The sequence below is a fragment of the Carettochelys insculpta genome, chromosome 10 (assembly GCF_033958435.1).
Source record: "Carettochelys insculpta isolate YL-2023 chromosome 10, ASM3395843v1, whole genome shotgun sequence".
NCBI lineage: Eukaryota > Metazoa > Chordata > Testudines > Carettochelyidae > Carettochelys > Carettochelys insculpta.
In genome coordinates, this window is record NC_134146.1 from 11,081,821 (window position 1) to 11,107,763 (window position 25,943).

A 25,943-nucleotide genomic window follows, 5' to 3' on the forward strand; every position below is an offset into this window, starting at 1 on the left:
ATCCCCACTCGTGCTCTGGCTTATTTATACCTGGCCCTGCAGATTTCCAAGACCAGCATCTGATGAAGTGAGTCTGTGCTCACGAAAGCTCATGCTCAAAACTTTTCTGTTAGTCTATAAGGTGCCACAGGACCCTTCGTTGCTGTTACAGATCCAGACTAACACAGCTACCCCTCCGATCCTTCTCAAAGTCTTGGTGATTCCTGTCCATCATATAGTTCCAGTGTAGCAGCACTGCCATCTAGAGGGAAATCACTTTTTGGCATTTGTCTCTCTTTTGCAGCTTGATTTCCAAGTTTTTCGGGAATTGATGAGATTTTGTCTCAAATTCATTGCTCTGTCTGGAATCTCCTCACATCTTTGAAACAAATGATTCTGCCTGTCAGTTCCCTTTGTAGATCCAACAAATTCCAAAGAGCTCAGGAGTGGAGTCTATGCTTAGTGGCGGCTGCCTGTGGTTTTGTCATGTTCCTTTTGATCCAAATGATAGTTCTTGTCATTACTAAGGCCACATCTATGCTTACAGGAAGATCGACACTCCAGAAATTGATCTCCAGCGGTTCAGTTTAGCACAGGGATCAGCAACCTTTCTGGGATGGAGGGTCGAAATTTGACCTTTTCACCTCTGTGTATGGTCCAAGTGCCAGTGATACTTTTTAAAGTCACTAAGGCTGGGTCTACACTTGTCCCCAGCTTCGATGGGGACATCTTAATTAGGGTGATGGGAGATTGCTAATGAAGTGCTGCAGTGAATACTCAGCAGTTCATTAGGCTAATTCTCCCCTGCAGCAACTTGAAAGCTCATGCTACTTCAAAGTCCCTTTACTCCTACACGCATGCCGACACTTTGAAGTTTAATGCTTTGAAGTTGCCATGGGGGAGAATTAGCCTAATGAGGTGTTACATATACACCGCAGCACTTCATTAGTAGTCTCCATCACCCTGGTTAGCGTGCCCCCCTTTGAAGTTGGGGGCTAGTGTAGACAAGCCCTAATAGTCCAACTTACAAGAGATTCATTAGAAAATAAACTAAGATGCAGAACTTTACCGTTTAGGTGGTCATTGGTAGCACTAGCTGGTCTCTTGTTAATCCACAGGCAGCATGGCTTTGAGTAAGTTCCCAGCTGCATGAGGGAGAAGGGGCAGGGCTGAGCTCCCACCTCACAGGTCGATGAAAATCAGCTCATGTGCCATGGGTTGCTGACCCTTGGTTTGGCGTGCCTAGTATAGGGACAGGCTAAATCAAATGTTCAGGGTGTTCCCATCAACCCCGGTACTCCTCAGTCTTAGTTGTGAAGAGTAACAGAAGTAAATGTGTGGGTTTTTCCCATCAAACGCCCTCTGTGGGGAAGGCAGGGAAAAACAACCTAAGGTGCCTTGACTCCAGTTATACTATTCTTGTAGCTGGAGTTGCGTATCTCAGGTCAACTTTATCCCCTGTTGCAGACCTGCCCTGAGTTTCTTCAAACGATTTATAATGAGGCAAAATAAAGTCTTCTGCTTTACATATTTGGTACAGCAACTCAAAGTATGGACACGTGACATACAAAATAAAGAAGTGATAACATACAGTGACATGTAAAGATTGTATTTAATATATGGCATGCTGACAGTGCTTGACATGTTCAGAACACTGCAGGGAACAAACTGATCAACCCAAACAATACTCCTATGAAGTGCACATGAGTATGTGTAATTATTCACACACATAAGGAAATAGAAAGGCTGCCCAATGAGTTGGTGGCTGAGTAAATATTAAAACTGGTGTCTCCTAACTCCCAAATCTGTCCTGTTCCCTATAGTTTATAAGTGGGTAGTGATGTAAATTCTTGCAGACTGGTGACGATTTAGAGATGAAAGACTGCAACAGCAGCTGATGGGGAGGATCAGGCTTTTGCATAAGTCTTTGATTAGTGGCAAAAACTATCCTTAGAGCTGCACTGCAACATTAATTCATTGTGTGCCCTGTTGTAGTTTTGGGTATAAATTGCCATTAGAATCAGTGGAAGCTCTGTACTGCAAATGGAACAAACTGAGAATGTGCAATTGACATTCACAAAGAACCTATAGAGCAGCTGGGAGTTGGGAATTTTGTTTCCCAAATTTTAAGCACACAACGTTAAAATATGCTAAGAACTAACCTGTAGCTCTGTCAAGAACTTGACCCAGGTCTCCCGAGTCCTAGTCTACTGCCTGAGCTGCAGAACCCTTTTAGCTCCTTTCTTCAAAGAGCACGCTGTCCATTCCTGGTATATGGGACAACACTAGAGGCACATTTCTACCTGCTAAAACAACGAGAAGTCCTGTGGCACATTCTAGACTAGCAGATGTTTTGGAGCAGAAGCTTTCATGAGCAGAGACCCACTTTGTCATCATGACATGCAACAGAACGTCTTGGTTTTGAGGATACAGACTATCCCTCTGATGCTTGTCACCATTTCTATCTGCTATGCTGACAACCCTGAAAAGGTTTATTGACATTAGTTTTTCTCTAGGAAACCAGCTTACTATTGTTTAAATTCAGTTTTACTCCCAGGGCTTAGTCCAGTTATCTGTAAGCACTGTATTCATTTTTACTTTCATGCTTTTCAGAAGTTTTAGCTCCTCAAAATTTAATAAATGATGTAACACAGTGTTTCTTAAACTATGTTCCAGCAACTCACAGGTGTGCCATGAGCCCTTGGAAAAATAATTCATATTTTTACAATAACTAAGCATTTTACAATAATAACTGTAATGGAAAATACTGAAATGTAATTTTACATCTACGTCTCACAAGAGTGGTAGTAGTCTGACAACTCACCAAGGTTGACTAACACTGTGCCAGCCTCCCCTCTCTAATGTTCTCCTATCTGTACGGCAGTGTAGCAACTAGCAACAACCTGTGGTGCATGCATTATACCAGTGTGGTGGCTACAATGTCAATCAGCTATTTGACGTCACTCAATGTGTGTGTGTAACATGCTGATTTATCTTTGCTTTTTATGTCTTTTTGGTCTGATGCTTTTTTGATAGCATACATTGATGCTACAAAGATGTTTGCAAGAGAGACCTCAGGGAAGTAGACATCAAGCCAGACAGCTGGGAGGAGCTGGCAGACGATCACAGCAGATGGAGGCAGGAACTATACAAGGGCCTTCAGAAGGGTGAGATGAGGATCAGACGGCTAGCAAAGGAGAAGGGAGCCCACAGAAAGCACAGCAAGGACCTGCCAGACACCCATTACATATGCAACAGATGCAGCAAGGACTGTCACTCTCGTGTGGGTCTTCACAGTCACAGCTGACGCTGCAAATGAGGATGCCAAACGGAACTAAGAAGGATGCGATCCATAGTCTACGTAGACTGAAGGATGCTACTACTACTACTACTACTACATTGATGCTGTATATTTTCTACTATTAAAACCAGATACAATTTTACTTCTTCATTACAATGACACCTGATTAAATTACTTCATTTTGTCGTTGCCATTTGTTTAGGGTTTGGCAGATTTTCTGGTTTGGTTTGGGGTTTTTTTGGTTTTTTGATTTTTTTTTTTTTGGTTTCTCATTTTTGAAGAAAATTTTGGTAAGTGTTCTGCATAAAAATTGTATTATTTGGTGTTCTGTGGTCTCAGAAACACTAATCTGAAATAATGCTCTAATGTAGGTACATTTAGCTTAAACCTCTTTTACCATTAGATATCCCAGTCACTGCATTTCTGTGTCCTTTCTTGCTTACAGATTAGTTTGTTTCTCCATACTCCCTATATTAATATGCCTGGCCAATGGGAGGGGAGGGAAAACAAGCCCTCTCAAGCTGACTACATTAAACATGATCAGATCTATCATCAGCTTGGGTCACACTAAATCCATCATTGACATTTCCCTCTTTTAATCTCATGGCCCTTAGGGCATGCCTTTTAGGAAAGCCAGTCACAATGGATTTAAACACACCATTAGTTTTGGGCAAACAATCTAGAAATAAATCTTTCCACAAGCTGTTCTGGTTATCTTACAGAAAGTCCATCAAGCAGGTTGACCCAGAGGTCTCTGTGTTCGGCAGGACAGAGAGACAGAGCCAAACATTTTTGGATATGCCATATAAAGGGGAAATACATGTGAAGTGTAGGAAGAATTCTGTAATCCTAGGACAACAAATCAGAGTTTTACTAAAGCTATCTCAGTGGTTAGCACATTGGCCTTATAAACCCAAGGTTCTGAGCTCAGTCCTTGAGGGGGCCTTTCAAGGGTCTGGAGCAAGTTAGATTTTAAAAAATATACCTATCTGTAAGGGATGGTGATAGGTCCTGCTGTGAGCCCAGGGGACTGGACTTAATGACTTCTTGAGGTATCTTCTAGTTCGATGAGGTATGATTGTCTCATATGAGAAGAAGAAATGTGGTAATGTGTGCAGAGACTATAATGGTGGGTGATATAAAAACCTGAATAGAGGGCTGGGCTGAAGGGAGTGTATGGATAGATAAATCTCCTTTGGTTGTGATGAGAATAATCCTGTCTTGCAGGAGGCAAGAGCAATGTCCCATGGACACAACTTAACAGCTTTCACAGTAGTTTATCATAAAGCAGCCATCACCTCACAGAGATACTCTCTTGGCCTCCTGCAGCACATTGTCCAGTCTATTGCAGGACCATTTTCTTTCCTAGGATGAGTCTCACCTTCATTTTATTTTCTTACCACAAGAAGATAATGAATTACTAATGTATGGCACTGTAAATTCTAAGCAATAGGCAACAGATACATGTCTAGATGTTCAGATTATAGAAGGCACATTGGCTGCATCTATGAAAACCCACACCTTAGAAGAAGTGATAGGGCGAGGCCAGACAGCCATAGGAGAGTGATTCTGTTGGAGACTGGGAAGTGGGTGGGCATAAGCCCGTGTCTAGTTCTGTTCAGTTTCTTCGTAAATAATTCAAATGCTAGCATGAAGTAAAGTTTTCAGGTAACACTGAGCTGGGAGTGAATACAAGTGTTTTAGAGGTTAAGATTAAAATTCAAAATAATCAGGATAAATTGGAGAGGGGATCTGAAGTAAAAAGGATGAAATCCAGTAAGGACAAAAGCAAAGCACTCCATTTAGGAAGAATGAATCAATTGCACACTTATAAAATAGGACATGACTGCTTTGGAAAGAGTATGGCAGAAAGAGATCCGGGGGTCATTGTGGACCACAAGCTAAATATGAGTCAACAGTGCTGTTGGGTCGATAAGTTGGCTACCGAAAGAAAATTACACCTAACACATATGCTATCTATTGGAACATGGAACGTCCGAACACTGTGGGCAACTGGAAAATTAGAGCTGCTTCAGAAGGAAATGGAGAGATATCAAAGTGATATACTTGGACTGGCAGAGATGCATTGGACAGAATCAGAAGAGATATGCGGCTGCGAAGTCATTTGGTCAGGAAACGAAACAAAGCATGAAGCAGGAGTTGGATTCCTTCTTAGTAAAACAGCTGGAAGAGCATTATTAGGATACAAACCGGTGAGTGCAAGAATGATGGTCGCGTGATTCAAAGCAAAACCGTTCAACATCTCAGTCATTCAGGTGTATGCACCCATGTCTGACAGTACGGAGGAAGAGACTGAGCTATTTTATAAAGACTTGACAAAGACGGTGGAGGAGATACTGAAGAAATATGTGTTGGTTGGGAGAGAGTCATGGGAAGGTTTGGATATGGAGAAAGAAACAAATGAGGCGAGAAACTGTTAGAGTTTGCTACAGAACATGAGATGGTGATTTGCAACACGAGATTCCAACAAAAGAACTGTAGAAAGTAGACATGGCGATCAAATGACGGGAAGTCCAAGAACATGATAGATACGATTTTGGTAAGAAGAAGACGGATAACATCAGTACAGCAGTGCCGAACTTTCCAAGGAGCGGATATAGACTCAGACCACAGTCTAGTGATCGCAAACATCAAGATAAAACTCAAAAGAAAATATAAGACACAGTTTAAGAAAAGACGAGATGTGGCGGGGCTATGTGAGGAAGAAACAGGGAATGGATACAGAACAGCGCTCAAAGAGAAGATTAAGAATATCACCACAGAGAAAGACCTAGATAAGAGAGTCGCAAGGATAGCCATCGCTATAGAAGAGGCAATTGAGCAGACTGTTCCAGAAGAAGAAAAGATCAATAAGAAGTGGATTACCCAGAAGACACTGAAGTTGGTTCAAGAGAAAAGGGCTTTGAAGATCAGAAGAGATGTTTCTGAGATGGCAGAACAGCAATATAGGATGAAATGCAATGAGGTAAGGAAAGCAGCCAGAAAGGATAAGGAGAAATGGTTAGAGGAGCAATGTGAAGATATTGAGAGGTATTACAGCGAATGTAAGACCAGGGACGTGTATAAGACAATTAGGAATATTAATAGGAAATGGCAACCAAAGCAGATGGCGATCAAAGATGAGAACGAAGATGTGCTCACAAACAGGGAGAAGACTGTGCAGCGATGAACGAGATATTGCACTGATCTATACAAAGCACAGTTGGATCCGAGTCTCTCAGAAAGACTGATTGAAGAACTGAAAGAAACATCTCCCCAAGCATCTAGAGCGAGGAGGATATTTCAAAGGAGGAAATAGAAAAAGCAGTGAAACGACTAAAGAACAACAAGAGCCATGGAAATGATAAGATCATGGGAAAGATGATCAAATATGGTGGAGAAAGCATGATTGGGGAAATACACCGACTACGTAATATAGCATGGAAAGAAGGGAAGGCACCTAAGGAATGGACAAGATCTGTGCTAGTGACAATACCCAAGAAAGGAAGTACAATGGAGTGCAAGAACTACAGAATAATTGCCCTAACGAGTCATCTAGGCAAGATGCTGATGATGATACTGACTGAGAGATTAAGATCGCGGATAGAAGAACATATATCAGACGAGCAATCAGGGTTCAGAAAAGATAGAAGTACCATACAGCAGATATTGGCACTAAGACTGATAGTGGAGAAAGCTCGACTAAAGAACAAAAATGTATACACTTGCTTTGTTGATTTTCAAAAGGCATTTGACAGTATAGCTCAGAAAGTGACTTGGGCGGTGTTGAAGTCATACGGAGTGATACGCAGACTAATACGGTTGTTGAAAGATATCAATGATAATGCAGAGGCAGCAGTGAGAACACGCAGAGAGTTGGGAAGTTGGCTTAAAACAAGTAGAGGTACAAGACGAGGAGATCCAATATTGCCAAATATCTTCATTGCACATCTGGAGAGAGCATTGGACAAGATCAAGGAAGAGGTAGAAGGGGTATCTGTGCACGGGAAAAGAATTAACAACTTGAGGTTCGCGGATAATATAGTTATCATTGAGGAAGATGAGGAGAAGCTAGCAAAAACTGTGCAGGTGTTAAAGATGGGAAGCAGTATGGACTGATTGAACATCAATAAAACAAAAACAATGGTATTTGGAGATAAGGAAATAGGAAGAAAGATCAGTGTCGATGGTATTGAACTAGAAAATGTAGAGAAGTTCACATATCTGGGGAGCAACATAACATATGATCTAGACTGTAAGAAAGAAATAGCGACTAGAATAGCAAAAGCAAGAGAGAGTTTGAAGGCGATAGCTAAGATCTGAAAAAGCAAAGCAATTAGCTGAAGAACGTAGCTGGGCGTCTTGAAAACGTGTGTATTCAGCCGCATGTTGTATGGATGTGAGACATGGGTGATAAAAGACTCGAAAAGAATAATATTGGCGTTCGAAAGGAGTTGTTATAGAAAGATTCTGAGAATAGGATGGATGCAGAAAGTCACCAGTGAGGAATTATATAGAAAGATACGCCGAAAGAGAACCTGCTGCAGAAGGTTATAAAACAGAAGCTCCAACTATTTGGACATATTTGCAGAATGAACGCCAAATGAAAAATCAAGACCCTAGTATTCGGCATAATGGATGGTTCGAATAGGAGAGGCAGACCCCACAGAGAATGGACAGATGATGTAGTAGATTGGTGTGGAGCTAGTCTACAGAGACTAAGCCACTCTGTACTGGATAGGGAAAGATGGAAAGAAATAGTGAGAGAGGCATCAGATACCAACGGGCGCTGAGCCCACAGTTATTGATGATGATGATGATGATGAGTGCCGACAAACAAAAACAAACAAAAAAAAATATCATTCTGGGATGCACTAGCATGAGTGCTGTAAGCCATACACAAAAAGTAATTCTTCTGCTCTTCTTAGCACTGAGTAGGCCTCAGCTGGAGTTTTGTGTCCAGTTCTGGATGCCACATTTCAGGAAAGAGGTGAACACATTGCAGAAAGTCCATAGTAAAGGAATAAAAACTATTTAAGATCAAGAAAACAACTCCTGTTAGAAGAGATTGAAAGAGCTGTGATTGTTTAGTCTGAAGACGAGAAGACTGAGGTGGGGTGGGATATAGCAGCAGTTCAGTCAGTTTGGACAGACTTCAAACTCTCTCAGACAAAGGGTTAATCGGCACAAAACAGACCTCAAAACACTCCTGATCCACAAACCAGTTAGTCTACATTTTAATGGAGTGGGCCATTCTGTTAATGACTTAAGAGCTTGCATCTTATTGAAGAAGAATTTTCACTCTGTTTTGGAAAGAGAGACTGCTGAACTCTTATTCATATTCAAATTTGACACATTAACATGTGGTTTGAACCAGGATGCAAACTTTCTGGGACACTATAGGGGTTCTTTTGCATACTTGGTTTCATCTAATTCTTTTCTCCCCTCCCCTGACCCCACCCCTCTGCTCTCTGATTTGCTCACCTTGATAATTTTTTCCCGATTTGTCAACCTTGATTACTATTTTTGGTTCTCTGTGCCTTAAATATTGAGTCTGTTCTGGTCTGGCTATGGTCTGAAGAAGTGGGTCTGTCCCAAGAAAGCTCATCACCTAATAAATTATTTTGTTAGTCCTTAAAGTGCTACTTTACTGCTTTTTTGTTTTGATAGTATATAGACTAGCACGGCTTTCTCTCTGTCACTTTGATATAGTGTTCTAGTGTAGACATAGCCCTACAGTTGAATGTTTTTCATCATCATTGAATAGAATTTTGGGTTCTGAAAGAAGTCATCTTCTGCATGATCATGGGCATGAATTAATGAGCATATTAACAGAAGGACTGGATGTACTAGACACATGAGAAGTCACCAACAATGGATGCACTGCAGTTGAAACTTTCATCCACAGAGTTGTGCAAAATTACAGAAAGGGACATATATGTTGTGCTCCATAGTAGGCTTCACTAGCTAACTTTTATTTGTGTGATCATTTTAAAACACGAGTCAAAGCTAATAAAAAAGTTGTGATCCCTTTTCAGTTTTATGCTTGTGCCGTGCTGCTCAGCTTCATTGGCGCCCCATATTGGCCCTCACCTCCCTGGAAAATTTAACCCTGTCCCTAATTTCAATTCCTAGGGAAAGTATTGGCCACAGGTGTGAATGAAAAAAGGACTGAGGACCTTCTTTTTGTTATTTTAAATAGTTGAAGGATGTTTCAGTTTTCCTCCTCATTTTTTTTAAAATGACTCAGCACCTCACTTTTGGGCTCCTTATTTATGTTAGGAAAAAAATATCCCTTGTCAACATCTGCCAAAATACCAACAACATGATAAGTAAAACAAACAAACAAGCCACAGAGAGATTTTAGTGAGAGAGTCAAATGTGTTTAATTATAAGAAGTTAATTTTCATTGGCATGTAGAAAATACTGCTATGAAAACTATTATTAGTGCTAATGGTAATCTTAAATGTGCTAATAGTAATGTGACAGTTTAGGAACCAAGCAAACCAACCAACCTATCAAAGCACGACCAAATTACCTATCCTCCAATCTATCTGAGAAGCTAATTTTCTTTTATATAAAATCAAACAAGAAACTACAATGAAGATAAACTTGGGGTGGGAATTTTACTAAGATCACTAATCATACCAACATAGAACTAGCCTTGCAGATAAGTGAGCCATTTCCCTGTTGGTGTGAACTAGGGTTGTCCTATTGTGTAATTGAGCTGTGCTCATTTACACCAGGTAAGAATCGCCCCCATAGATGTTCTAAGCACTACTGGATGTACACTTATAGTAAGGAAAGCTATACTAGGCTTTTTATAGAGGAGATGGCACAAAAGACGCTAAAGCTACATCTACACAGCAAAGTTATTTCAAAATAACAGTATTTCAAAATAACTTTGTGAGCATCTACCCTATGCACAGGGTATTCCAAAATAAATTCAACGTAGCAGGCATGTCATGCTATTTTGAAATAGCTGGGTGCTGTTTCTAAATGCAGTCTTGGCTGTGGCTATACTGCATTCCACTTTTGGAAGCAGAATAAAAATGAGCAAGATTGGAAATGCAAATGAGGCACAGATTTACATATCATGTCTCATTTGCATATTCTCACGTGATCTTTCTTCCAGAAGAGCCTTTTCTGGAAGCAAAAGCAGCCATGTAGATGGGGTTCCTTCAAAATCAAGCCCCATTTTTCAAAGAACCCTTCTTCCTATTTTGTTTCACGAAGAAGGGTTCTTTCCAAAACAGGGTTTGTTTTCAAAGGAAACCCATCTACATGGCTGTTTTTGCTTCCAGTAAAGGCTCTTCTGGAAGTGTGATCATGTGAGAATATGCAAATAAGGGTGAGAGATGTAAATCTGCAGCTCATTTGCATTTCCTATCTCACTCATTTGCATTCCGCTTCCAAAAGTGGAATGCAGTGTCACCAGAGCCCTTGTTTGTAGCTGTCTTATTTCAAAAGAGTCTATTTCAGAATAGCTATTCTGAAATGGATTATTTCATAACGCTGTATGTAGACAGTCTTGGTGAATTAGCCATTCAATCCTGACCTCCAGCTGACAGTAAAGCTGCACAATGCTGTCAAACCACTTATATTAAATACCTTACCACCTGTCTGTCAGTGCCTTGTATTCTCCAAGCAGCTAGTATGTTGTGTGCAGGGAGATGCCATGATTTTAGAACAGCCACAGAAGTATGGTTTCCATAGAAGTAAAGCTTCTGGAAAAATCTACAATTCAAGATGGTTGTAACCATGAGCTGTTGTCATGTTTATTTATGTATCCTGGTAAATTTATGTAATGCTTTACAGATAAATAAAAAGACACGGCACCTGTCCTAAAGAACTTGCCATCTAAGTTAGACATAGCATTACTAGGCAAACTACTAAACAACGAATGGTGTCAGAAGGTCTGAGTAAATTGAAGGATTACAATGGCACTAAGGTGTATTTATTGGATCCGGTTGGAAAACAGGATCAAATTTCATGTAATTTTCATTAATACTCGCTTCCTCATTTTATTAAAACATTGATGTTTTAACTGAAAATTTCACCAAAATTTTGAATTTTAAAAAAAAATATAGACAGCTTTAAATTGAGAATTTTGTAATTGGTATTCAACATTTTGATAATTTTTGTCAAAACTGTGAATTTTAAAAGTATTTGAATTATTAGAGCACTCAGGAGCCCATCATGGAACAGAACCCCAGTGCAGGAGGCCCTATGGTATTTCTTTAGTGACGATACTGATATTCAGGCTCAGAGTTTGGAAAGAGGGCAGAAGTGGCAAGATGGGATGAAATTATGGGCCCGCTGAAGTCAGTGGAAAAACTCCCATTAATTGCAGTGGGGCAAGGATTTCACCCTTAGAGATTGTAATATCCAGTCTAAAGCCCTATGAAACACTGTGTTTGCTGGTAACCTCAGTGTGGAAATGGTGCTTGGGAAAACCTGGAGTGTTCACAAACCAAATCTTTGACTAATCCTTCCTTTCCTCCCCACGTACTGCCTCACCCTTTAATAAAGATCCAAGTCTGGATAAAGGAGGAAACCCATGAAAGTAGAATCATTGACATTATCTGCATAGACTCCATTGTTTTCCTCTTCATACACTTGAAGCCAGATTTCTTCTCCAGCATTCAGGTGAAGCAAAACAGACCCAGAAGCTTGGTCGACATTATTCTTCTGGAACTGATCATAGGTGAACAGCACTGCCTTGTCCTTCTTATACAGAGTGACTTTCACATCTGTTATATACACAGTGAGGTGATACGCAAAATAGTACAGGCCTGGGATGCTGCAGCGGAACTTTCCTGTGGTTTCATCATAGTGATTCTGTTCATTGTAGAAAATCTTTGTGAATCTGATAGGAACGTTGGGCTGGGGGGCTCTGCTTGTGAGCCCCACACTGAAGGCAGAGCGGTAAACATATGCACCTTCTCCCTTCTCCCCTTTCACTCCTGGGACTCCTGGAAATCCTCTTGGGCCTTCAGAGCCAGGAGCTCCTCCCTCTCCAATATCTCCTTTGGGGCCTGGCTCACCTGCAAGGGAAAATAATTTTGGTTAGTGATCATGTTAGGAATTTCCAGCAGTAAACAAATCAGACTCTCTGCAGCATATGTGCAGATATGGTAGTTTTCTTGTCACTGGTAAGAGCACAGTTCCCCATTGAGAACAGTGGGAGATGTTGGGCACTGACCATTTGAGTGATTTTCTATAGGCTCATGAATGTTGATAGAAAACAAACAGGGCCATGCGATTTGAAATCCTTATTCAAAAGACTTCCATACAAAAAGCCTGGATTTTAATTTATCTCAGAAAGGCAAAAGACTGATTCACTCTTGCTGGAATTTATGCCCAGACTTCAAGGCACAGCAGATACTTTAAAATTAACGCTTTGCATCATTAAGCTGTCTCCTCTGATCACAGCAGATAATGCTGCAATGGTCTCTCGGAGCTCTTCGCTCCTTTGCATCTAGTGTGGATATTTTCAGCCCCATCATAAAATTTACTTTGAAATTTTTGCTGTTATAATTTTTTTTTATTTGCATAAAGAAAGAGATAATAAAAAAGGACAAAAAAGGGAACGATTTACAGCTAGTGTGTTTCCAAATAGTGCATGCTTCAGAGAGTCTCCAGTAGAATGCGGAATTACACCATTTTACAAACTGTCAAGGCTTCAAGACCTGACCACATAATACTACATAGACATAATGTTGGGTAATCAACATTACCTGGGGTGGAGAGTACAGTAGTAAAATAGGCAGAGACATATATAAATAAGGAGAGGGATGAAAGGGATCGGCCAAGGGCAGGGCACACAGAAGAGGATGGTTTAGGTGGAAAGTAGTCTGCCATTCTTTAAGTAATTTCAACATTTTTATACGAAAAAGGGAGGGCCCATGTTTTTTCAAACTTATGTAAGTGCATTCTACAGCTATAAGCTATTCTTTCTTTGGCTGCAAACTCAGACAGCGTTATGGGAAAATCATTTATATGTCATTTTATATGCATGTTTTAAAGAGTTTATTCTCTTAGCTTAGCACTAGTAGCTAAAGTAGCTGACGCCTTAGGCCCAGGTCAAGCTGTCCTGAGAGAAATGCTGAAAACAACAGCTGCAGAACCGGTGAAAATTGCCTGATATCGTGCTAATTGGAAGTTTGCAAAATGAGATAAAAGAAGAATGTAAGGAGCTGAGATAACTGCCTCCTGAAGAAGATCAAACACCCAGCAACAGACTGTCCTCTTAGCAATGGAACCATCCAATGGGGTAGAGTAAAGACCCCTACTCAAATTAGGTGATTGGACTTTGGACAGGGGTATGGGCGGTGTTACAAACTGTAAAGGGTATAATTGCCAGAGATTTCTGGGAGGCAGGGTCCCTCTCTGGAGGCACCCAGCTCGAGCTGTAATTTTGTACCTCAATAAAGGATACTTGTGGATTGGACTCTGAACTTGGAACTCTGTGGAATCCTAGAGTTGAACCGAACACCTGAGAGGGTGAGGGGGGAGAGTTACATCTTTCTTTGACAGACAGCTCCAAACAGCACTGCTCCGTGTTTGTCACATGCCTAGCCTTCTATTTTTGTAAATCACATACTTGGGACAGGTCTACCCTAAACCTGAAAGTCAATCTTAGATGTGCAATTCAGCTATGATAATTGCATAGCTGGAATAGACCTATTTCAGATGGATTTATCAGGCTGTCCTCACAAAGGGAGGTCAATGGGAGAAACTCTCCCATCAACTTTCCTTACTCCGCACGAGAATGAGGAATACCAGGCTGACTGTTGAACCCTGATAGTTTGATTTAGCACATCCCCCACTAGGCATGCTTAATTGAACCCCAAAAGATAGATCCTGACCAGATCAATCTTCTGGTGAGTATAGCTGTACCCTTGGTGATCACTGGTACCCTCAAAACACAAGTCTTTGTGATAGAGTTAAACCCAACTATGGAGATAAATAGTCTAGGATATCATTTTTGGCTGAAATTTGGCTGACAACACTGGCCATTATTTTACCTCTTGTTTTGCTTCTTTTCACAGCTGCATGACTGTTGGACAGTCCCATTAGGTATGCACAGAGTACTCACAAACATATTTCACGGGCCAAGACCTGCTTCATCAGATGCATGAGTGGGGGCGGGGGGTAGATTTCAGAGGGGTATTTAAGGAGTGGGGTCCCAGTAAAAGGGAGGGCCAGAGCTGACAAGGTCTATTCAGTCAGGGTGGAAATGTCCCATTATCAAGTATGTATCAAAAGAGGCAAAAACAAGTCAGATCAGACAGGGGGATGTGGCCCATTGTCAGAGTCTAATGTGGATATGTTAACACCCAGGGCAAAGGAGCTGCTTTTGTAAGGTGCCAGCCACTCCCAGTCTCTGTTTAATCCTTGGCTGATGGAGTCAAATTTGCAAATAAATTGCAGCTCAGAGATTTCTCTCTCCATTTGATTTCTTGAAATTTAGGACTGTCGCCCTTAGATCTGTCACTGAGTGTCATCAGTGATCTGCAACCCATCCTAAACAATGATCCTTCACTCTCACAGACCTTGGGAGGCAGGCCTGTCCTCGCCTACAGACAGCCTGCCAACCTTAAACAAATCCTCACCAGCCACTATAGATCACAACACAGTCACTCTAAACCTAGAACCAGTCCCTGCAACAAACCTCGCTGCCAACTCTGCTCACATATCTACACCAGTGATATCATCATTGGCATTGCAGTGGGGCATTCCTGGCACATGATGGCATATGTTATATTAGTACATGTGCAAGTAAAGGAGCCCCTGATAATATGGTTAATGTTAGGTCCTGTGATGATGGTGCGTTGGAGAGGCCTTAGGTGGGGACTGTATGTGATGGTCAGTGGTGTTCTCTTGTTTTCCTTGCAAGGCCTGTCTTGCAGCAGGTGGCTTCTGGGTACCCATCTGGCTCTGTCAATGCCCCACTGCAATTTACATTGGCCAAACTGGACAGTCTCTATGTAAAAGAATAAACGGATATAAATCAGACATCAGGAACAGTAATGTACAGAAACCTGTGCAGGAGAACTTCAATCTCCCTGGACACTCAGTAACAGATTTAAAAGTAGCAGTCCTAAAACAAAGAAATTTCAAAGCGGGTCTTTGCCCATGAAATCTTATGCTCCAAAATATCTGTTAGTCTATAAGGTGCCACAGGACTTCTTGTTGTTATTGTATTGAAATGTTAGCAAATGTCTGAGTCAAAAGCACTCCTGCTCCACTGAGGTTGGCAGGTCATAAGTTTGCTTTAGTTTTAGAAAAGGGACAAAGTGCTAATTCAGAAATCCATATAATGCCCTTCCTCAGCTAGTACTACTGAGTTATAGGGTTGTATCCGATTTGCATGTCTAGGTTGTCCCAGGTAGGTGCTTTTGCATTATGTCAGATTGAAATCTCTTAGCTAGGCTAGCCCTGACCCTTCACACAGTCACTGCTGCAGGCACCTAATTTTTTTCAATCAGACAATAAGAGAAGACCTGCAGGGGAATTGGATGCATTCATACCTGCTTGGTTTCCACCCATGCGAGTACCATGCTGAACCATTTTGACATCTGTGACACAATGGCGAGGACTATAATCCAACGGTCCTTCCCAAGACATTCTTTTGGAAGATGTCTTCTGAAAAACTTCTTTCAAAAGATCATGACCAACCGCAAAAAGTGGATCGAAAAAACTGATCCGCTCTTTTGATAGAGAGTTGCTGTACTTCAGCCGCTCTTTCGAAAGAATGGGCCAGGACATGTCAAGGATCAAAAAATCTGGTGCCATGGGGGACGTCTCTAAAAAGGGCCCCTGGGGCATCCACACACGTTTTTTTCTGAAAGATTCTTTCAGAAAAAAGCACTATTTGTCATCTGGGAGCAGAAGAGGACCGCCAGAAAAAGTGCCATGGTCTTCCAATTAATATCAAAAGACTTCATGTTGTGTGTAGACACTCCGGGGTTTTTTTTGAACGAGCCCCAGCTTTTCTGAAAAATCTTGCCGGTGTAGATGCAGCTAATAAGATGATAAGAATGGACATACTCAGCCACTTGGTCCATCTAGCCTAGTATCCTGTTTTCTGATGGTGACTCATGCCAGATGTTCCAAGGGAAAATAACAGAATAAGGCCTCTTATCGAGTGATTCCATCCCCTATCAGCCAGTCCCAGCTTCTGTTTAGTCAGTGGTTTGGGGACCCCCAGATTATGACGTTGTGTCCTTCACCGTCCTGGCTAATAGCTACTGATATCCTTATCTTTCATGAGCTTTTCTAATTCTTTTATACTTCTGGCCTTTGCAACATCCCCTAGTTGTGGGCTCAGTAGGTTGACTGTGCACTATATAAAGTACTTCCTTTTGTTTTAATCTGCTGCTTATTAATTTCATTGGGTGCCCCAGGTATGAATGTTAAAATAAGATTTCCTTATTCACTTTCTCTACACCAGTCATGATTGTGTAAATCTCTATTGTAACACCTTTCAGACATATCTTTTGGATGCTGAACAGTCCCAGTCTATAAACTGTTCCATACTTCTTATCATTTTTGTTGCCCCTCTTTGTACTTTTCCCTATTCTCATATATCTTTTCTGAGATGGGGTGACCAGAGCTGCACAGAGTATGCAAGGTGTGGGTGTACAATGGATTTATACATTAACATTACGAAATGTTCTGTTTTATCTATCCTTTTCCTAATGGTTCCAAACATTCTACTACATTTTTAACTGGCACTTACACATTAAGCAAATGTTTTCAAAAAACTAACTCTGATGATCTCTTTCTTGTGTTACAACAGCAAATTTAGACACCATCATTTTGTATGGATAGATCAGAGGCTATATTTCACTGTGCATTACTTTGCATTTAATGAGCACTGAATATTATTTGCCATTTTTGTTCATTTTCATGCTAAAAGCCTAATACAGGTTGAACCTCTCTAATCTGGAACTCTCTCGTCTGGCAACATCCGTAAACTGGCAGGATTTTAATTAGCCGGATGACTACTTATTAAGGGTGTGACCAAGTTTCCTGTGGTCCCATGAAGACTGTTTACAGACACCACTCCTGACTCTCAGCCTGTGGCCACACTGGGCCAAAACTTCAAAATGGCCACGCAAATGGCCATTTCGAAGATTACTAATGAGGCGCTGAATTGAATATTCAGCACCTCACTAGCATTAGGACGGTTCTGACCACTGCGCTTCGAAAGCGCTGCTTTCGAACACTCGCGGCTCGGTGCGGCTACACGGGGTCCTTTTCGAAAGGACCCCACACATTTCGAAATCCCCTTATTCCTCTCAGCGGAGGGGAATAAGGGGATTTCAAAATGTGCAGGGTCCTTTCGAAAAGGACCCCCGTGTAGCTGCACCGAGCTGCAAGCTTTCAAAAGCAGTGCTTTCAAAGCACTGTGGCTGGAAGAGTCCTAATGCTAGCGAGGCGCTGAATACTCAATTCAGCGCCTCATTAGGAATCTTCGAAATAGCCATTTGCATGGCCATTTCGAAGTTTTGGCCCAGTGTGGCCACAGCCTCAGTGTTCTCAGCTATAATATACCCCTAATTGTCTTCTAAGAGCCCAATAAGCAGTGGAAGTGTTGGTAATGCTGTTAGATAATACTGACCTTTTGTGGTCCGGCAAATTCTCTGGTTCAGCACCAGTCAGATCCCAAGGGAGAATACAGAGTCTAAATTTATTTTCACTAGTTTATTAATATTTCTTGGTACTTTTTGTACCTAGGTACTCACTTGCTTGAGTTTGCCTATGGAAATTGCATTTAGAGAAAGCCCCATCAGGTGCCAACCAGGAGATTTCCAATAACTCAGATTTTTCCAAGTGTATTTTGTAAGCACATCTTGATAGTAAATATTGAGATAGTGATAGCTATTATATATGTTAATACACATGCACAGAAAATGAAATAATTGTCATTTTTTGTTTTATGTCTATAATACTCAAAGGCATAAACAGCAATTTTTCAGCTCAAAACGCAAAGCTAACTGAAAACATAATCAATGATAACCCAAAAATTATCTCAGATTTTTGGGAAAAGATCTTCTAAACCAAATTTCAGGTGAGAGCTACATTTTATATATGACTCATTAAAGAGTTGTTTAAAATGGAAATGCTGGTAGTATTACATCCTATGCCACTCAATAATATACAGTGACTTCAAATACAATATATATTGTATGTCAAATACAACATATATTGGTAAATTTGACTAGCTTTCTCTGTATTGCAAAAAAAGAAAAACCCTCTACACTGCACTGAAATAAAAACAATCACCAGATCCTTAAAAATTAATTTAGCACTCTGATGCCAACAGGAGGAGGTAATTACATAGACACAGAATCAGTGTTTTTTTATTGAAAGGAAGGAGGGAATTCTTTCCTCTGAACTCGCTTCTAATATTTGATAACTTCCCAGACAAAGAATATATTTGTCCTCTGTTCTAGATACATATTCTGTGCCTTGTGTTCTCATTTACTAAATATGTGATGACACATTATTTACGTCCAAACAGCTCAGAGAGCTTTAAACCTGATCCAATACCCATGGAAGTCTTTTCAATTGACCTCCAGGAATTTTGAATCCTATCCCTTCTGAGGTTTCTTTCCTGCAGATTGAAATGATCTAGAATATTACAGGCTCACACTGACCTGGCTCTCCAATCTCCCCCTTTTGTCCATCCTTCCCATCTTTTCCATCTCTGCCTGGGAGACCGTTGTGACCAGGGTAGCCTGGAGCTCCTCCCATCCAGTTTGCACAAGGCCCTTTAGGTGGCTGTGGTTCTTCATCATCTGTTCTTTCAGCGTGATACAGTTTTACCAGCAGCAGCAAGCAAATGAGGAGGTTTAGCACCAGCTTCATTGTGAACTCTGAAATGGACAAGGACCCTATTAGCATTTAAGTCCAAGGAACCTGAATGATAAAGTTGTGATGATTGTTGGGCCAACAGAGACATAGAGGACAAAGAGCTGAATGCATAATCCTTCCCTGGGGAAATTCCATTCATTTTGAGACTGACATATTCACAGGCTACATCTACACTTAAAGTGATCTGTCGGCAGATGTTACTATGGGAAGATATCTTCCGACAAAACTTCCATTGATAGATTGCAGCCACACATGAAAATGTATAATTCTGTTGATCGACTCTGTCAACAGAGAGCAGCTAGATGGCCCGGCCACTCTCTCAACAGAATTGCCAACTGGAAGCACAGCAGACGGGGCTGCCCAGTGACCCACAAGCCTTGTCTGTCAACAGAGGGCCCTTTGAAACCTCCACAAGGTTTTTTGGTCGACAAAGTCTGTTGAGGAAGGTATTCTGCCTCGTGGGGGAGAGGCAGAAGGCTGTTGACAGAAGTGCACAGTTCTGTCAACATTATGTCAACAGAATGCATTTTTAGTGTGAACATTCCTGTTTTGTCAACAAAACCTCTAGTGTAGGTATAGCCACAAGGTATAATTCTATTCCTTGAAATGCCTCTTCTCAAGTTAGAGATGGGCAGTCTCAGCTCCCCTTGAAATCCCAGGATCAGACCTTTGAAGTAAATTCCCCACCACTGTCTAGTTTTTTTCTGTGCAACATCCAACACAGCCAACAGCTTTGGAATTTACTTGTCAAATCACAGTTACTCTAAAAGGCATAGTGAGAGTCTTGAAGAATGATGCATGACAAGTTACTAACCAGTTGATCCACTCCACCATACACACATCATTTTCTTCCAGTAAGCAGTTTTCTTCATGATGTTTCATTCTTGCAACTATGCACTGCAGCTCTTTCTAGTGCTGCTTATGCTTTCATTCTGTACTCAGGAAACAAAATTCTTCAAAATATTCTTATGTCCAGAAGCTATTAGTTTTTCTGTGGCTAACGTGTGGGGGGATATAGACAACTGTATGTTGAATAATGTGTTCCCTTTTTCCTTCTAGTGCATTCACTGTTCCTTTCTATGCTGCCTCCCTCCTTTCCTATATATTATCTCTCTCTCTTAAGACAATGGCTTAATTAACTACTCTGCCATACTTGGCCAAGTTCCACCACCATATAAGTACAGAACAAAATCTGTGCCGTCCAGCTTGTGTCCCTCTCTTTGCACATGTCACTCTTTAGTCTGCTAAGAAACAAAAATACAAAGCCTAAAACTTGAAGAAGCCAGAGCAAGGGCAAGTCTACAGCTTGCAGGTAAGTCACCTGTAGACACGCAATTGTAGCTACAGCAATTGTGTAGTTCGAATCGACTTATCTGCAACTGATTTGCCTGGGTGTCTTCACAGAGGGAGGTCAACAGGAGAAACTCTTGTTGACCTCCCTTACTTGTGATATCATAACCATGTCAATCTTCCGTTCAGTATAGACAAGCCCATGGTAGTTAGCGTGGACAGACTAGAGCCACTAACCCATTTTCATGAGACTTTATCAGTATGTGTAGCACATCTGTGATGAAATTTAATTGTAACTGCCATTTTCAAATGATAAATTTAATATTTTATTAATGATTTTTAAAAAGAAAATCAAAAAATCTTATTTAAATTTAAAAAAATCCAATTTTTATTTTAAACCATCAATTTTTATCCACCCTAAACAGCCCTGCCAACATTGGTTACTTCCTGAACAGCAGAGAAAATCTCTCTTGTCTTCTACCACTTACCAAGTGCGTGAAAGCAGTGACTGATCAGAAACAGTCCTAATTCTCACCCCTTAACCTATTCAGATTAGAGAGAGGAATTTTTGTGCTGCAAAACTACTGTGAAATCCAAAACCAAACCCTGCAGAACAGATTCTGAGCTTACTATTGGTGTAAATACAGAGTAGTGTCATTGAAATCACCAGCACCCAGTAACTCCATTCCCATTAATGATGTTTTTCTGGATTAACACCAGAGCAGCTGAGGTCCCACTCTTCACACTGTGTCATGGAGTGGGCGGCGGGGGCAGTCACCGGGCCCTGCACCCCATCTGCAATCAGCTGTGACTGTCATTCAGCAGGGAGAGCAGAAGGTTTGTTAGTTGCCAGGAACACAGCATAGAACTGACTTGTCAGCACAGAAGCCAGAAGCCATCAGTACAACCCATTTTGGGTAGATGGAGCCCAGAGGGGGTCCACAAGCTGGGGCCCTGGCCCTCCTTCGTCCCTTCTTCTCAGCCAGAGGAGACTGTCCCACTTAACTGCCCAGTTGCAATTCAAATCAGCCAGGCCCCTCCTCCCTCCTTTGTGCCATTTACAGGGGGAAGAAAGGTAACACCTGGTTGCCTAGGTTACAAAGACCCTGAAAGACCATTGCATACGTGTGACAGGTCATCACATCTAAACTCCCTTCTCCACCATGCCTGGATGCTATGCCCAGGGAAAATGAGGCACCACAGAGGAATAAAATCCTTACACATCCCACTTCATCACATACTCTTCTTACGTTAGGATGTTGAATAGGGTTATGGCACAATGTGCTGTCTGCTTGCCTCTTTTTCAAGGTTCCAGTCAATTAGCTGATGACACAATCCAACTTCCGATTTGGTTGCATGAACAGCTAATGCAAAATGTAGTCTGGCAGAACTTGGATCAAAATTTCAAATGCCGCTGTGCTGAATGTGTAGTATATTGTTACAGATACAGTACACTAACGTTGGGGCATCTACTGGCAGCAAGTATTACATTCAGCTTTCCAACCACCTATAGGTGAGCCTATCGGATTTTAATGCTTTTTTTGTTTTTCATTTATATCTGCCAATGGGGAAAAGGAATATGATACGCAAAGAGAGTTGTATTACCAAATTGTTGCCCTTTCAAGCTGGTTGTTTTTATATTAGAAACAATGGGTATAACTGCCCAGATTAGCTATTGGGGTGGTATTTAAGATCCAGTTTACAGAATAAAATGCTAAATTCAGCTACTCGAGGGTCAAATGTCCCCTATGCAGAGGAACACTGGATTATACAGTACAATAAAACAAAAAGTAATCCTTGGTCTGATGCTCACAGGAGGCATGGCAGATGATAAATTTTAGGACATGGAAGGTCATTACAATAAACTGCCTAATTTTTGTCCTTGCAAAAATAAAGGTTGCTTCCATGTTTCTTGATGGATTTTCTTATAAAAGCTAATTAAAAGTCACATTTTGAATGACCTGTTCAGTTATGGCACAAATATGTTTACTTGGGATAAAGGGGGAATAATAAAAGAAGCCATGTATAATGCAGTGTCTGTACGAATTGCAGGATTTAAACAAACATTGAATTTTATGTAATAAAATATTGAAAGCTTGTAAGGACCAAGATTAGCACGCTCAAAAGCATTGATTTCTTAAAGCCAGATCCTAACTATCTTGCAATAGCAAAAGTAGTACAATAATGGTATTTTACTCCACCAGCAATCTCACTGCTCTCTATGCACGTGTTTGAGGAGTAAGGTAGTAGATAACATGGCCACATCTACATGAGAAGACTCAGTCAACAGAAGCCACTGCTGGAAGGGATTTCCTGGCAAAACATCTGTTGACAGAGTGTGTCTACACATAAAAGCAGAATCAAAGAGCAATCCACTCTGTCGGGGGAGAGCAGCCAGAATGCCCAGCCCTGTTGCAACAGAACAGCTGACTGGAAGCTCTGCAAACAGGGCTGCCTGGTGAACCAGAAGCCATGTCTGTTGACAAAAGGTTCCTAGAATGTCTACGCCATGTCTACATGGAGCCCTGCTGCCGCACTGCTGCTGGCAACATGATGCGAGTGAGGACTCTCAAAAATGCAAATGGCTGCTCATATGCATATTTGTGCAGGTAATTTGCTTAGCCCCACAAGATTCCAGCCCCCGCCAGCAGAGGCTGCTGCCAGCTGAAAACAAGCAGTGTAGAAATGGTGCTGTTGGTAAAACCCCTTTGTTGGCAGCCCCTAATCCGTGGAAAAAAACAGGAATTGGGGTGCCTACAAAGGGGCTTTTCGCTGCCAGAACCATGTCTGCACAGCTTGTTTTCTGCCAGCAGCAGCCTCTGCCAGAAGAGTGCTCTCATGGGACTATGCAAATTAGCTGCACAAATATGCAAATGACAGTCATTTGCATTTTCAAGAGCCCTCATTTGCATCACGCTGCTGACAGCAGTGTGGTGGCCCAGGTCTGTGTAGATCTGGCTGTTTTGTTGACAGAACACTGTTGAGACAGTTGTTATACCTGAATGGGAAAAGGTATAATACGGCTGATGGATGTGCCAGGTTTTGTTGATAAACTGTTGACGAAGTACATTTTGCGTGTAGACACTCTGTGGTTTCTCCTGACAAGAAGCCCAGTTTTGCTGGGAAAAGCCTCCTGTGTAGATGCAGCCTTCAAGTTGACCCTCATTGACAAGACAGTTCTATAGGAATTGGAATCAATTAAACATGTGTTAGACATGTCTTTACCCCTTGCTCAGAGAAATCTGCTGCTCCACTGGAACAAAGGATGAAAAAGCGGTTTTCTGAGCAGGAGGGAACAAGTGAAATTGATGCATTTGAATGCCAGAAAAATTATCTCCAGAGGGAAGGCATCTCTGAGAATACTTGGCAAACAGTGGGGTACATATCTGGGCATGGTCTGTCAACACCTCTTCACTGTACCCTGGACGACTCAGATGAGCAAAGGAGGGTTGGTATGATTGCCATTTCAGGAATACTTGGGATCCAGCTATGCTTAAACACATGCATCCTCAGTGTGCCAACTCAATACTCTATCCAAGCTATCTCTAAGGGCTTTAGTGGCATTTGTATTTTGCAGTTGTATTGCTAAATGTAATAAAATTCAATACAGGGAGGTCATTAAAAATTAAATATTTTAAGCAGTGTGTTTTGATGATCTTATTGGGGCCATATTCTGGTATCACACGTGCCCCATGGGTCTGAAGTTACTGTGTGATATTAACAAACTGGCCAAATTATATGGTACTTCATCCAGTTCCTCAGCTGTTGCCATTTGACTTCAATGGAGCATCACTGACTTGTATTAACTGGCCTCTTTTGCTGAAATTACACCAAAATCACAATGCAGATGACATCATTATTGAGTCACATAAAAGCTTAGCATTGGACAGAAGGCCAGGTATATAAAAACAAAATGGACAGATGAGAGCCTTACATATGCACTGGGTGGTCAGCATGGAGAGTCAATAATATTTTCAACTATTTTTGATAGCTACATTTATATTATTTTTTTCTCCTCTAGGAGATAAAAAGCAACACTGTCCTAGTGGCTTAGTGTGGATTTATGGCAACCAAATGCAAAGCTATTCTGTGACTGACTCTAGCCCCAAATCCCTTGTACATTACTTTTCAAAGACACCCATGTGTCAGCCATTAATATGTTGCTAACGGACCACATTGGCACAAAAATAAATGGGCATAACGTGGCCATGAATAAATGTCAGCTGGAACTTAGAAGCCCCCTTCTAAGTATCAGAAATTCTGTAACTGCCCCCCAGTTGGAGTTCTGGGGGGCACATAACCTAAGTAGGTTGAAAGTGGAGTTAAATAAATTTAGGACTGACATTATGTGACGGAGTTGCCTGCAGCAGCACGGACTGGATTCGATACGCAGGAGGTGCCTTCTAATCCTGTGTCCCCTGCTTCCCGTATATGTTGCACATTTGGAACCAGTCATGAAGAAGGTTTAACTCATTCACACGATCTACAGGTTTCTCATTGATCCTAGTATTTATCAGCATAATATAGAGCCATGCAAAGTGCATAACAGTTCTTGGTGGTTCGGTTTGAAAGGCTTAGCTGGTAAGTGTTCATAACGAATGGATATGCTAATTTTAGTGGCTCTCAGTAGCTTTCAAAAGAAAATTTAGATTAAAGTACATTTTATAAAGTGCAATTATTTATTGGCGTCAGTCCCATTAATATGAACAATGCCATTATTGCATGGTAAATAATTATTTTCAAACACTTTGCTAAAGCTGTATCAAAAAGCCTTGTTGCATAAACTCTAGAAATAATGTCATGTTAAAATATCAGTGTCAAACATTTTCTTTCAGAGGACACCAATGATGTAGGTATTATTATTATTTATTTTGACTAAACGCAGTTTGCTGAGTGCTGTACAAGATGCAAGTACATTTGCAGTGACTGCAACAAGATCCTTACAATTCAGACTCATGCTACATAAATCTTTATATTTCTGTGTGGAAAGTTGGTGTGCAAACTGCATATAATTTACAGATCACTGGGGCAAAATCAAGCTTTCCATGATTCTTCTAAGAAAAAGGAGTGAAATCTAAATGTAGCCATTGCTGTAAATAAACCATTGTTTTCTTTGTTGTTCCAGATCTACTTAGAATTAGTTTTTTGATTGCTAACTCAAAGAGGTGCTTTTGAAAGCAAAGACCACTGACTGCCTAAAAGAGATGTGTTATTCTGGTTATCAGATAGTTACTTGGTTTACAATACCTAACCTTAGCAATAAATGGAGTTTCCTTAGAACATGAACATATGTATGAATAATTCAGTCCAAAAGAAAAATAAAAAAAGAGCTGTAACAAAAAACGAGTCTTACCAGCAGCTTTATAGTCCTGGTGGGTTTGTTGCCGTTCCTTTAGAAATACAGTGGAGAGAACAGTTGTGCCACCAAGTCATTATCTCCAGGGGGCATGTGGAACTGTCAGTTAAGATGCTCTTTCTGTTTGCT

At 41.1% G+C, this 25,943-nt stretch overlaps 1 protein-coding gene across 1 annotated transcript; it reads right to left on the reverse strand.

The window, feature by feature from the left end:
- Positions 1-1,572: 1,572 nt before the first annotated feature.
- On the reverse strand, positions 1,573-25,943 carry ADIPOQ (adiponectin, C1Q and collagen domain containing). The gene is made up of 3 exons (XM_075003886.1): positions 25,812-25,943; positions 18,952-19,170; positions 1,573-12,327 (listed from the first exon to the last, which is right to left on the reverse strand). The coding sequence occupies exons 2-3, from the start codon at positions 19,160-19,162 to the stop codon at positions 11,804-11,806; spliced, it is 735 nt and encodes a 244-aa protein (XP_074859987.1). The 5' UTR covers positions 19,163-19,170; positions 25,812-25,943; the 3' UTR covers positions 1,573-11,803.